The 14,710-nt window shown below is 43.9% G+C and overlaps 1 protein-coding gene and 1 non-coding gene across 3 annotated transcripts in view; both read right to left on the reverse strand.

The window, feature by feature from the left end:
• The window catches only part of TEX14 (testis expressed 14, intercellular bridge forming factor), an 84,571-nt gene that overhangs the window by 49,959 nt on the left and 19,902 nt on the right, over positions 1-14,710 (reverse strand). Inside the window, exons 1-6 of one of the 2 annotated variants that reach the window (XM_024757568.1) lie at positions 9,433-9,600; positions 8,414-8,528; positions 4,166-4,331; positions 3,235-3,371; positions 1,385-1,466; positions 669-799 (exon numbers count right to left, since the gene is read on the reverse strand). In XM_024757568.1, the coding sequence (XP_024613336.1) occupies positions 669-799; positions 1,385-1,466; positions 3,235-3,371; positions 4,166-4,331; positions 8,414-8,528; positions 9,433-9,460 (659 nt within the window). In that variant the 5' untranslated portion in view covers positions 9,461-9,600. Of the gene's footprint in view, positions 1-668; positions 800-1,384; positions 1,467-3,234; positions 3,372-4,165; positions 4,332-8,413; positions 8,529-9,432; positions 9,601-14,710 lie in introns of those variants that run through there. The other variant, XM_024757567.1, reaches the window with a different exon arrangement.
• Positions 9,402-9,616, reverse strand: LOC112408155 (small nucleolar RNA U3). The gene has a single exon (XR_003004891.1). It is a non-coding gene; the product is annotated as a small nucleolar RNA U3 (small nucleolar RNA).

Genomic DNA, 14,710 nt, shown 5'->3' on the forward strand with positions numbered 1-14,710 from the left:
CAGAGCCTTGCGGGTCTGTAGAGGCCTTTTTAGAAGGGTGTGACTTCTAAGCAGGGAAGAGGCAGCCAGGTTCAAGGAGGACAAGAGACCTTGGCCAGGACAACTCCTGTGATCCCGCAGTAGGCAGGTCTCTGGGGACTGAGAACATCCCAGGGACTTTCATCGCAGCCAAATCCTATTACTGCCGCCTCTGCTGCATTTGGCTGGTGAGAGCCATGCAGGGCTTCAGTACCCTTTGACCTGAGGCCAGACAGTCACCCCTATGCTGCCTCTAATTCTCTAGAGAGTAGAAAGGTTGAAACACTGTCATGAGTAATCTTTCAGAGCGGTTGTTCTCAACAAGGGGCCATTTGGCCTTGTCTGTAGACATTTTGGTTGTCACAATCACAAATGTAGGGGGCTGCGGGGAGGCAAACACAGTTGCTACTGGCATATAGTGAGTAGAAACCAGGGACACTCCTAAACATCCTACAGTGCACAGGACAGCCCCCAACAATAAAGGATAACAAAAATGTCAATGGTGTCCTGGCTGAGAAATCCTGATCTAGACATCTGCTTTTCAGTGTGTCCTTGTGTTTGGGCAGAAACCCTCCACACACAAAGAAGTCACTAAAGTCCATCCTTCCTGTGGGACTAAGTCTCACCTCCACTGGCCAGCTTCCACTTACTTGGTCATGACCATGTAGGGGCCACTGAAGAAAGAGAAGGTGGGCTCATCGTCAGCTTGAATCACTTCCTTTTCTCCAATTACTGGAAGAGATCCTAGATAAGCCAGCTGCGTGCCCCCTGTGAGATAAAACTGAAAGCAAGGCACAGCTTCAAATGGTGGGGAAAAACTCCTCCAGAATTTTACCAGCCAGCTAAAAATAGAGAGAGCTGCTATTTATCAATTTGCTGAATACCCCTATGCACCGGACATAATTCTTTTTATTATCTTTAATCTTCCAAGAGGCACTGCAAGGTTGTAATACCCTTTCCCTTTTGCTAGCGAGGAAACCACAGGCTCACGGAAAGAGGTCAGATGCCGGCCTGAAGCACCAGGCCTCAGGCGCCTCTTGAGACACCCACAGAACATGCCTGGGGCCTTCGCTGGGAATTAAAGGATCATTGTCTAAAACTCCCCAAATCTAGCCCAAAGGCATTCAAGAGAACTCTCCAAGGTTTTCATCATTTTTCAGTAAGGACAAGAACACTAAGAGGTGGTACTTGTCCTGCAAGAGCAGTAAAGAACAAAAAAAAAACACTTTGGAGAGGGAGTATTTTAACTTTCCATAGGAAGGAAGAGTTGGACACAGTTGTGGGCCCTGGGGCCAGGGCCAGAGCCAGGGCCAGGCGATTCCCCAGTTAGCCCTGCAAACATTGAGTGTTGGTAGCAACCTCTTACCTTTCCAAAGCCAAAGCTGTAGATATTTTGGGCAGAAATGACTCCAGCTTTAGGCAGTCGGTTAGGAGAGCCATTAGGGCTTCTAGAAATATTTAAAAGAGGAGGAGAAAAGTAAGGATTAACTACCCATATCTAGAGGAACAACGCTGAACCAAGCTGTCAGAATGCGTAGTTGGTTTTGTCTTTACTACTTGACAGTGGAAGTCAGCCTCTGACAGGGCCGCAGTGATTCCCATTTCCTGGTATTCATGCCCTTGTGTAGCCACACACAGGTCACAGAGGGCTGGCCTGTTAACCTAATGGAATACTGCAGAAATGACGGAGTGGTGTGAGTTCCAAGGCCAGACCCCCGGGACTTCTGCCCTGATCTCTCTCGCAGCACTTGCTCTAGAGGAGGCCAGTTGCCATGTTGTGAGGACACTCCAGCAGCCTAATGGGGAGGCCCAACCCAGCACCAATTTGCTAGCCATGCAAGTGAACCACCTTGGAACTGGATCCTCCAGTCCCAGATGACTGCAGCCCAAGCTGCATCTTGACCACATCTTCACGAGAAACCCTGAGCCAGAGCCACCCAACTAAGCCATTCCTATTGGAATGGCTGAGTTGGGTGTAGCCACTCCTGACCTACAGAAATTATGTGAGATACCAATATTGATTGTTGTTTGAAGCCACTAAGTTTGGGATTAGTACAACAGATAACGAACAGAGTTGGTCAAAGTTGGAAAGAATCATAAAGCATACCTTGTCCAACTTTCTCATTTTACAGATGGGAAAAATGGAGCCAGAAAGGGGAAACCTGCTGGCCTGAGGTCACAAAACAGCAGCAGGGACTAGGCTTTGGCCCTTTTAGAAGGAACTTGGTCTGCCAAGATCCTAACGCTGGCAGGAGCGGAGGTGTGAGAGATGGAAGAGCTGAACCAAGCATGGGCTCCAAGGCCAGATGGGGGATTTGGGAGTTTAACCTGATAGCCTTGGGGAAGACCCTGAAAGAGTTTTTAGCAGTGAGCGGCACAATTCGATTTTCATTTTTAAAAGGTCATTCTGGATGCTGAGTAAAGAACCAAGATGGACAAGAGTGGCAGCAAGAAGAGCAGTTAGGAGTAACTGGTCCTCGAGGGAATCGTTAACTCATCTTGCATGAGAAGCATCCAGGTCATGAGAGGAAAACCAGGACTCAGTGTGCACAGAATGAGATGCGGGAGCCTGTGAAGAGTGTGACAAGTCTACTCACCCTGATCACAGAAAAAGATGCTGTCAGAGAAAATCAAAATGGAAAGAATTTTCCACATATAAATCCTAAGTCTTAAAGCCCAGGGAACTTAAAATAACTCTCCTGAGCATGAAGAGAAGCCTGGATGGAGCTCACCTCCTGCAGCTGTGATGGGGACAAGGGGAGGCTGCCCACCCAGGTGGCAGCAAGTCTTACACCAGCTTAAAACAGCCCAAGGAACCTTAAATTAAGCATTTGTGTCTTTTGCAACCTTAGGATATAAAGGATGCATGTTCCAATAAAGGAACACGTTTTCCATGGTTCCGAGATGACAAAAAAAAAGCTAGCCAGCTGCTCTGCTAAGAAAGTGTTTTCTGCTGGGCAGCCCAGGCCTGAAAAGTTCCTTCCTTCTCTGCTAACCATGGGGTGGTTCCCACTGGAGCCCAGAATTCACTTCCCCCAGACGTTCCTGGAAGCCGGGGGACAACTGAAGGTTTTCATGGCAATATCCTCTCCCTCCAAGCTCACCCCTTTGGGTGGGCCAGTTGCTGGAAGGGACTAATGTGGAGGGGACCGAGGGCTCCCACAAGGAAGGCGGGGGTGATGCAGAACATCCCAGTCTGCTTGAGGCAGCACTCACCCCTGCATGAGGCCCCCAAACCGGGGCAGGCCACAGATGAGCCGCTGAGGGGAGTCAATCTTCTTCAGGAGGTCATAGGAGAAGCCCTGGATGATGGCCTGCATGTGCGCGGCACAGCGCTGCATGAACTCCACCATCTGCAACACATGGCAGAGACAGTCAATGCCCACACAGCTAATGGCCACCCTGGCCTTCAGTGGGATTGGAATGGTCTGAGGGGAGTGCTCTGAGGAGACAGAAGCCCCCCACAGGGAAATCTCTGGAAAGGGAAGGGCCCAAGTGACTTCCTAAAGATATGGAATGAGATGATTCCATTTTCAGGGAGCTCATTTGGCAATAATTACCTCCAAATCCTTCATTCAACAGATGAGGAAACTGAGGCAGGAGTATTTTAACTTTTGTCCAAGGCCCAATAGCTATTGAGCAGGAGAACCAGAGGGAAGGGACTCTGCCCATCTCCCCCTTCCCTCCACGTGCCCTTTACATTTGTTAGATTATTTAGCCCTCATTAAAACACATTATGCCTGCCAGCGAGTGGCTACAGACAAGTTATTTAATGTCAATGCACTTCAGTGTCCCCATCTGTAAAATGGGGACAATAATAGTACCTACCTGAGAGGGCTGTTGTAAAGATTAAATGAGTATTTAATTTAATTCAGAACGTCTGATGCACGACAAGTGCTAGTTAAGGGTCAGACGAAACCACAGTTGTTCTCCCTCCCCACTGAATGGATGACCAGAAAAGTTCACTAGACTTGCCCAAGGTTTACAGTTGGTTAACTTGCTTCAACCCAGGCCTGTGTGTCCAATGTCAATGGCAAGGCCACTACAAGTCCTGTGCTGTCCCCAGGACCAGCCTCTGCCCCTGGGCGCCCGACTCCCAGCCCTGTGCTCTGCCTGGGGTGTGCCTGCAGAGCGGGCCCACACTTACCGCGGTGCCGCGTTCCTTCCCTGCTGCCAGAGCCCAGGTCTGCGGGTTCTGACCCTTCTCATCATGGAGTCGAAGATCACCCCCTGCATCCAGCAGTTTGCTGAGTATCCACTGATTGCCTGAAAATGCTGCTGCATGGATAGGAGTGCTCCCATCAAAGCAGCGGCTGGAGGTGGGGGAGGGGTACAATGAGTGTCCGTGGCAACACTCTTCCCCTTCCATGGGTGACACAGGGCTCCTTTTCTACAAAGGCAACCTTTGGTGATAAGAACTGTAACAACACCATCTGGGAGGCCTAACACCTATCTGGGGCCTCACAGAAGCTTTATATACATCCCCCTTTTCCGTGTTTACCTCCACCCTTCAAGGCAGTATTATTTCTCAATTTATAGATGAGGAAACGAAAGGGCAAAGCCAAGATTCACACCCAGGTATGGGTCTGGTTCGAAATCCAGTGTTCTTTCCCCACAGCCCCCTGATACTGGCTGCCCTGAAGCAATTTCTTCACGTCTGTAGCGCCCTGTGGTCAGGCTGGTGAAGCACAGCCTCACCAGAGACCACCTCACGTGAGAATGTCTCTACCTCCCAAGTCCTATGGTGAGGCCCACAGACCTTGGCATCAGCAATCTGGTCAAGGATCTACAGCTCAGAAAAATTTAACCAAAACCAGTAAACTATCTGAGACATGAAGGGACAGCCTTTGTGAGATGTAGAGATGTGATGTGTAGCTGTGGTTTCCTAACCTGGTTGCACGTCAGAATCACCTGCAGAGCTTGCTTGCTCTTTTTTTTTTTTTGGCCGCACCCAGCAGCATGCGGGATCTTAGTTCCTTGACCAGGGATCAAACCCCCGCACCCCCTGCAGTTGGGAGTGTGGAGTCTTAACCACTGGACCACCAGGAAAGTCCCAGAGCTTGCTCTCTTTAATTTAAAACGAAACACAAATGGTAGGAGGAAGCAGAAAGGGAAGGAGAAGAAGAAATAAAATGAAAAAGGAGATAATAAAGATAAGAAGAAAGTCTCCCAATTCCAGACCCATACACAGTTCTCTTGCCAAGAGGCAGCTACTGTTACAAGTTTTTGTATCCTTCCAGAAATTTTCTATGCATATACAAGTAGGAATAAGAATATGCTATATTAGGAATTCCCTGGCAGTCCAGTGGTTAGGACTCAGCACTTTCACTGCTGAGGGCCTGAGTTCAATCCCTGGTCGGGGAACTAAGATCACACAAGCCACATGGTGTGGCCAAAAGAAAAAGAACATGCTATATTAACTGTTATGCTTTTACATTTTTTCATTTAATAGTATATCTTGGAGGGAATTCCCTGGTGGCGCAGTGGTTAAGAATCCACCTGCCAATGCAGGGGACACAGGTTCAAGCCCTGGTCCAGGAAGATCCCTCATGCTGTGGAGCAACTAGGCCCATGCGCCACAACTACTGAGCCTGAGCTCTAGAGCCCGAAAGCCACAACTACTGGACCCACGTGCCACAACTACTGAAGCCCATGCGCCTACAGCCCGTGCTCTGCAACAAGAGAAGCCACAGCAATGAGAAGCCCACGCACTGCAACAAAGAACAGCCCCTGCTCGCTGCAACTAGAGGAAGCCCACGTGCAGCAATGAAGACCCAACATGGCAATAAATAAATAAATAAACAAAAATTTTAAAGTATATGTTGGAGAATTTTCCATATAAGAACATACAAGTCACCTCAATTCTTTTTTAACAGCTGCATAGTATTCCAATGTACAGATTTACCATAATTTACTTAATAAGTCATTGGGATATTTGTCAAAAATACAGATTCTCAGACTACACAACAGACTGAATCATAACCTGCAAGCATAGAGCCCAGGAATGTGTACTTTTTACAAGTTCCCCAGCTGAGGCCAATAAGGCTGGCCTGTACCCAGGCATCTGGGAACTGCTGGGATATCTCATTGTGAGCTCTCCCTTATTGCTGGGTCTGGTAAGCAGTCCAGCACACTGCGCTATGGGAAATGTAATATCCTCCTTGCTTTATTATTTTTTTAATTAATTTATTTATTTTGCGGCACACGGACCTCTCACTGTCGTGGCCTCTCCCGTTGCGGAGCACAGGCTCCGGACGCGCAGGCTCAGTGGCCATGGCTCACGGGTCCAGCCGCTCCGCGGCATGTGGGATCTTCCCAGACCGGGGCACGAACCCGTGACCCCTGCATCGGCAGGTGGACTCTCAACCACTGCACCACCAGCGAAGCCCCCTCCTTGCTTTAAAAATAAATTTGTATAATGTTTTACAGCCTTCTAATCATTCTTCCCATAAATAGTAAGAGAGCTGGGTAGGGAGAGAGAAGATATTATTTGTCATTTCTTGTGAATGCTAAGGAAGAAAAAAATAATGTTTTTTATACCCAACTAACCCTTACAAGGGAATCCAGGTCCAAGTGATATCAAAATGTGTATTGTTTTATTACTTTATCCTAGAGGTTGAAAACTGGAGGCCCACAGATTGATTTGGCAACCCAGAGGCATGTTTTATTTGGTCCACATAGTGTTTATAAAAAGAATTTAAAGTAATGGACAATACTTAACACTTTGGGGATTTCACAATAAAAACTGGGATTTCCAGCCTCTTGGAAATTTGGAAGATTTGGCCTCCATGGCTTCCTTTTCTGCCCAGCTGCAACAGATGCTCCTTAGACAGAGCCTGTACCCACTGACCCCACTTAGTCCTGCAGGCATCTGACTCTGTGACCTCAATAAGCCCAGGCCATCACAGCATTTCCATTGAGCACTTAGGAATACAACTTCCCCCCAGAAATTTCCCTTCCCTTGATGGAACATATTTTTAAAGTACATGAAAGCATTCCTATCACAAAATAAAAAGCTACAGGGTCTGCCTTCTTCCTCTTGATATTGTCTTTTCCCACCTCCCCCTGGCATCATGGGGATTTCTAAAAAGGGAACTTCTTCAGGTGCTGGGCTCCTGGTCTCAAACCCTATCATTAACACAATGCACCATTATGGACCAGCCATTTAAACTTTCTGGAATATTTAAAGGTTTGAATGATTTCTTCTTTAAAGAACCTAGCTCTAAACTTCCACAAAACAGATGCAAATGCAGATGACTAGAAAATGCTGCATTTTTGCTGAGGAACTGCAGGGCTAATATGGCCTCTCTACAAAGCTGTTATCTGCAAACATAAAGTGAGATAGCCCTTTATTTCTGAGTTTTGATATTAAACACTGATACAGTAGAGACAAATATGCAAATATGCAAGTCCAGAAAAATTCTGGAAGGAAACAAAGCAAAATGTGCACTGTGTTATGTCTGGGTTTCAGAATTCTCATGCTGATTGGTTTTTTTCTTTATACTTCTCCAAGCTTCCAAGTTTTTTCCCACTAAGCAAACAATCTTATAACAACATACAAGCTTTCAACATCAATACTTAAAAAAAAAAAATTAAGCGGCCTCCTTCTGTAAGATGGGAAAGCTATTTTATGACTTTTGATTGTGTTTATTCTGGTATTCCTGTGAAAATCGGCTGGAATCATATAAACGCTCGAAATCTGTTTCTGGTTCTGTCCAATGGGAACTGTAAAAATACCTGCTGTTCCCTGTCGAAGAGTTGGTTGTAAAGCTTTAGTGAGCTAGTGCCTGGGAAGGCCCTGGAAAAAGCAAAAGTCCTACACAAAGAGAAGAAATGTTCACTTGTTGATTCATTACACTGTGTTGCTGTTCCATATTAAAATTTGGACTCAGATTCTTTTAAACCACAACTACAAAAGTCATCCTGACAAAGTGATGCCAAATATATTAATTGGTGAAGAACTTGGTTGTGGGGTATGTTAAAGTGCAAATCATACAAACTACAAAGTGCGGTGGAAATACATAAACAGTACTTGTTAATGACTAAATGAGTAGAAAGGTTCACTTATTTCACAGGGTCTAGTAAAACTGCTTAGAAAACTCATTTACAGTTAAAAGCATGTTTCTGGTAATTTCCTGGTGGTCCAATGGTTAGGCCTCTGTGCTTCCACTGCTGGGGGCCCAGGTTCCACCCCTGGTTGGGGAACTAAAACACTGCAAGTTGCACAACCAAAAAAGTGAAATAAACAAAAGCATGATTCAACGTTAGGTAATACAAATGTATTTCATTGGCATAAATTAGTGAAGGTTCTTTTAAAATCTTACCAAATTAGTTTCCAAATACCTCAATTCATTTTAAAAACTTATTTTCTAGGTAGTGATGTCATTGTACTTACTGATTTGGATCTGATCCATAATCCACCAGGACATCAACTAATTTTGTAAGGCCTAATAATGCTGCAATAAAAAGTGCTGTCTGGCCCAGAGAGTTAACTGCATCGACATACACACCTGCAAAGAAAACACCAGGATCAACACAAACACACAACAAAAATTAAGCTTTGTTTTTACAGTACTTTTAATGTATTACTAATGCAATTTCCCTTTTTTTAAGAAAAAGAAAAATGAAAACCTTCAGTAGTCCAAATAACACAAAACGTCTCATATCAAAAGTAAACCACCATCTTTACCTTAAAGTGCTATATACAGGAAAACGCTGCTAAAACATTTCACCACACGCTGCTACGCGGAAAAGGAAAAGCAGATTAAAATTGCTCTTCGTTTTAAAATTCACCAACAGCCAACAATTTATTCATATCACAGACTGTATGAAAAGCAACCCACAAAAAAAGCTCACTGTCACTACTCCAACCACTTGCAAAAAACAAAAAGAACAAACAACACCACTACAATCTCACTACGTCCACTGCACACTAAAAAAAAAAAACAAGAAATACAAATCCCAACTCTCAATTATACCCACTTCAAAAAACCTAACGTACTCATGGCTTAAACCTCCACTACAAACCCTATACAGCTGTAACACCTTAAACAACATTTAACAGCAACCCCAAAACACAAAAACAACAAAAAACCTCTCTAATGGACTTACAGTACGTAATGCATGCATATACCCACTAACCACTCTCAATTATACCCACTTCAAAAATCCTAACGTACTCATGGCTTAAACCACCACTACAAACCCTATACAGCTGTAACACCTTAAACAACATTTAACAGCAACCCCAAAACACAAAAACAACAAAAAACCTCTCTAATGGACTTACAGTACGTAATGCATGCATATAACCACTAACCCCTCCTGCAACATCCACCAAAAAAAGAACAAAAGTCTATTCATAATACATAACTCAAACCGAAACCACTCAGACTGCGTCCATCTCCCTCTCACTCCTCAAAATGAAGAGAAGAACGATCATCAACGGCTAAAGGCAGCTGCAAACACAACACCAAGAGCCAACTTCACGCTCAGGAGAGAACGCTCTATCTCCTCCTCGTGGGTTCGGGTGCTCTACACGTTCAGAGAAACTTCTCTAGTAACGAACTATAGAAATGATCCCTGAAAGTATAGTCTTAACACAACCATCTCTGTTTTTCCGAGGTGGAGGAAATGCACACATATTTTACTGATGGTTACTTTTTCTTACACTGCTATTCTTTTTGAAATGTACACTGGACTACGTTGTCTGAAGAATCTTTCCACTACCGAGCCCGACAAAGCATTTTGAACCCTTCTACGTTTCAGAAAACATTTCAAGTTGTCAATTTAATTAACATACGGTTTTTAAACAGCCAATCACACGCCAGTTATTTCCAACCCCGCCCCGTTTCGCGCAGCAGTTCCGCAGCATCAGGATTACGTAAAACGCTTACGACTACAACGTGCGCCGCAGTTTGAGGACTCGCCTCCTTTAAGCCTCGCGTTGGAAGTGAGATGTCTCACGAGAAAAACTTACAAGACAAAGTGGATGCTGAAAGCAAAGACCCGAAGCCAAAAACCTATGACGTTTGCAAAGCACACCATTTATGCTGTGATCAAAATAGCAAACATATAAACATTATTTGGAATTTTTTTCCAAACCAAGGAATATTAATGTAGATTAAAATTGTCTTTAAATAAGCAGGATAATACATCATTACCCTGCTTAAAGCTTTAGTAGCTTCCCAACTCTTGGGCTAAAGATAGAACTTCTCTAAATAGTTTACAGGGACTTCCCTGGGGTCCAGTGGTTAAGACTCCGCTTCCACCGCAGGGGGAGCCGGTTTCATCCCTGGTCAGGGAACTAGGATCCCGCATGCCACAAGGCAAGGCCAGAAAAGAAATACTTTACAAGGTTCAGCACAGCCTGGCCCACACGCACCTCTCCAGCCTTATTTTGCACCAAATTCCCTCCCCCTCACTTCAGCCATAATGAACCACGTACTGTTTTCCACATACTCATCGTGTTCCTTTGCACAAGCTGTTCTCTCCGCCAGGAACGTTAGAAACGGTGGATATTTCACCTAACTCTGGAATATTCAATAAACCAATACAACATGGTGCCTGGCTTGAAATAGTGGGAAGAAAGTTAAACTTCCCATAAAGCTTGAAAAAAACTGAAAAATGAGAAAACATTCAGTGCTGGAGAAGAGGTGGGAAAACAGACACTCCTAAATGCAGTTGGCAGTGTGAACTGTTACAATGCTTTTGGAAAGCAATGCGGCAGTATCTATTAAAAACCTGAACCAGAAATCCTGCTTTGAATATTAAAAACCCATTATGTAAAGATTCATTACAAAGTATTCTATCAAAGCATTGTTTCTGGTTATACAAAACTGCAAAAAAATAAATCTTAATATCCACCATTAGAGGCACAGCTGAGTAAATTATGGTACATACAGATAATAAAATATTAAGCAGTTAATTTAAATGAATTAGATCTCTATCAATTAGAATAGAGATAGACAAGATGTACTATTGAAAGCAAAAATCTAATAAGCAGGCAGGCAACTTTAGGGAGTTCAATCAATGAGTGGTATTAGCTAAAATGATGGATTTAAAGCATCTAACAGAGTTTAGCAAGTAACAACTACTCTATAAATATTAAAAATTAAAATCCCAACATTCTTGTAACCACTAATAGGATTTAAGCTTAAAAAATAATCTATTTTGTGCAAGTAATACAGGTGCTTTCAGGAATGCCAAGTTCAGTGGCATCCCATGTCTTGCTATGTATAGTACTGTAATCACAAGTGGGGTCCGGCTGCTCGCCGCTCAAAAGCCAATAAAGAGGCAAGCTTGGTGGACAGGAAAGTTTGCTTTATTTTGATGCAGGCAACGGGGTGGGGGGGGAGGTGGACTCCTGTCCAAAGGCCGACTCCCCCACCCCAACCAGTGGACAAGAGCTTTTACAGAGGGAAAGGACTACATGCAGAACCAGCACAGTCAGCTCTGACCGTCATCTTGACATTGGTCATGCAGTGGTCTAGCCAGTGCCATCGTGACTGTTTTGGGTACAGTTAATCTTCAGTTCCAGGGTTGGTTTGTTTCCATTTCTTTGCGGCAAATTATCAGAATTGTGGCAGCTTGTGTCACGACTACAGCCTGGTCATCATGTAGTTAACTTCTTCCACCTGGTTGGGGTTTCAGTATCCATAAGACAGCTCACGGGATGTGGCTCCGAATATTATCTATAACCCTCGAGAAGGAACTAAAGGTCCTTCACTTTGATTACTGACTAAACTATTATTGTTTTTTCCTGTTTGACTGCTTTTCTTTGCTTCTGTATTTTATCACTCCTCTCATTAAACTTATTCTTTGGCTAAAGTTTTTCCACAGACAAAAGGCAGGCTGAGGACATCGGGGGCAAGGTCTATAGGGTCCTGCTCCGTTTCAGTAGAAGCTCTTTAACCCGGGATTTATGGCATCCTATAGTCTGGTTCCAAGCTGCCTTTGTCTTTACTTCCTAAAACATCTCGTACATAACCTATCCTTCAGACACAACACACACACACACACATACACACACACACACTAAACTACTTGCCATTTGTAGGCTCCTTTGTTCTTTTGCTCCTGTATAAATTCCCTCTGCTCCATATTTGTTGAATAAACAACCAAATAAATAATTATAAACTTACAGTATCAAATTATCATCTATTTTCTTTAAGCATTAAAAACAAAACAACAACAACAAAAAAAACAGCACAGAGCCTCTGAATATCTGCTGATATTGCACAGGTTGATTTCTCATGATTTTGTTGTCTTTTCATGCTTCTTGAAATGAATAAGTGAATTTCAAAAAAAAATGAGAAAAGCAAGTTGCAGAATGTGTTTAGTATGATACCACGTTCATAAAGGCAGGTTAGCAACTTTAGAATATATGTATATCTTTGATTCCACTGGTTAAAATAACCTCTTTTATTTCTTTATTTACTTTTTATTTTTGGCTGTGTTGGGCCTTCGTTGCTGCATGCAGGCTTTCTCTAGTTGCGGCGAGCGTGCACTACTCTTTGTTGAGGTGTGTGGGCTTCTCAATTCAGTGGCTTCTCTTGTTGTGGAGCACGGGCTCTAGGTGTGCAGGCTTCCGTAGGTGTGGCACGTGGGCTCAGTAGTTGTGGTTCGCAGGCTCTAGAGCGCAGGCTCAGTAGTTGTGGCACACGGCCTTAGTTGCTCCGCAGCATGTGGGATCTTCCTGGACCAGGGCTCAAACCGGTGTCCCCTGCACTGGCAGGTGGATTCTTAACCACTCTGTCACCAGGGAAGCCCCTGTTTATCCTTCCTACTTCTTTTTTTGGCCGCACTGCACGGCTTGCAGGATGTTAGTTCCCCCACCAGGGATCAAAACCAGGCCCTCGGCAGTGAAAGCACGGAGTCCTAACCACTGGACAACCAGGGAATTCCCTGAATATATGCTGTTTAATAAGGGCAGTTTTCAAAGGCATTACCACCTCCAACACGAAATTAAGCCTGCTTTTACTTAAAGGGAACTATATCACATCATATTCAGTAGAATTAAAAGATTTTGTTGATTTTTCTAGCCCATGGTTCAATGACAAGTGTGATATATTAAGAGACCCAACATAAAACCAGAATAGATTCCTAAAGTAGATGTCAGGAAAAATATCTGATTTATTAGCCTGGAAAAATTTAAAAGGGAGTCTCAAAAACCAGAAGAAAAATGTTTAGATGAAGAAAATGAAACACAAATCAGCGTACTAGACTAACAAGGCGAATTTTAAATTGCATTTAGCTAAACAAGCATCATCAAAGAAAAAATCATAGCACTGAGGGGGAAAAGAAGAAACCATCTTAAAACAATTAAGGATATATCACAATTATGTTTAAAGCTACTTTAAATCCATTTCCCTAGTAAACCTTCCTCTCCTATAGCTCACTACAAGATCTGTTTGTCAACCAACAGAGTATGAAGGACCAGACATGTATCTATTTCCCTGCAGTATATTCCAGGCCTAATTTACCCAGGAAAAGTAGCAACAGCACAGAAACCCTTCATTCAAAAAGGCAGATGGAGGATACTAACTACTTTAACACCCATTGAATGGGGGGGGGGGGGGGGAAGACTCAATTGCCATAGACTGACAAAATCGCCTTTAAGAATAACATGAAGAAGGCTTCCCTGCAGGTGCAGTGGTTAAGAATCCACCTGCCAATGCAGGGGACACAGGTTCGAGCCCTGGCCCGGGACAATCTCACATGCCAGAGAGCAGCTAAGCCTGTGCGTCACAACTACTGAGCCTGCGCTCTAGAGCCCCTGAGCCAAAACTACTGAGCCCACGTGCTGCAACTACTGAAACCCACACACGTAGAGCCCGTGCTCCACAACAAGGGAAGCCACTGCAAGGAGAAGCCCGTGCACCGCAGTGAAGAGTAGGCCCCACTTGACACAACTAGAGAAAACCTGTGAACAGCAAAGAAGACCCAACGCAGCCAAAGATAAATTTAGAAAAAAAAAAAAGTTGTGAATAAAGTAACAAAAACTGTAGTTCTGTGGTGTGCTGCTTTGGGGGAGCCGGAGGAATTCCCAAAATGTGGTAATTCTGTACATTTTTACTGAATTTTTTTTAAACTTTAGACTGTTGTCACCTTTATTTTTAAACATCAGCACGTCTGTTTAGAGTTTATTTTCATTTTTTGTCTTTTTTGGCCCCGCTGCGCAGCTTTCGGGTTATTAGTTCCCTAACCAGGGACTGAACCGAAGCCCTGGTGGTGAAATCACCGAGTCCTAACCACCAGGGAATTCCCGTAGACTATATTCGTGAAAAAAATCACTTGCCACTTGAATACGAAAGGTTATGCACCCCAACCCCTACAAACAAAAACAATCACTTCAACGTGGGCTACCCTTTTCTTTGAAAAAAAAAAAAGCAACCATTTATACAGGACTTTAACATGTTCCAGATCATGTACTGACCCCTTAACTTGAATCATCCCGTTTCATCTTGGAAATAACCCTAATCATCAAAAACTTTTAAAAAGCAAATACTATCAAAAAAATACCCTTTATCAACAAATGATTGGAGAAAAGGGATATGAGATAAACACAAGAGACTTGACAGGGAGCAAAAACACCGCTGTAGATTTCAATTAAGGGATAAGGGTCTCCCTCCCAATGGAAAGGAACACCCTTCTACAAAACAGAAATACAACGAAGATCCTCTCAACAACC

Source organism: Neophocaena asiaeorientalis, unplaced genomic scaffold, assembly GCF_003031525.2.
Source record: "Neophocaena asiaeorientalis asiaeorientalis breed wild unplaced genomic scaffold, Neophocaena_asiaeorientalis_V1.1 scaffold327, whole genome shotgun sequence".
Taxonomy (NCBI): domain Eukaryota; kingdom Metazoa; phylum Chordata; class Mammalia; order Artiodactyla; family Phocoenidae; genus Neophocaena; species Neophocaena asiaeorientalis.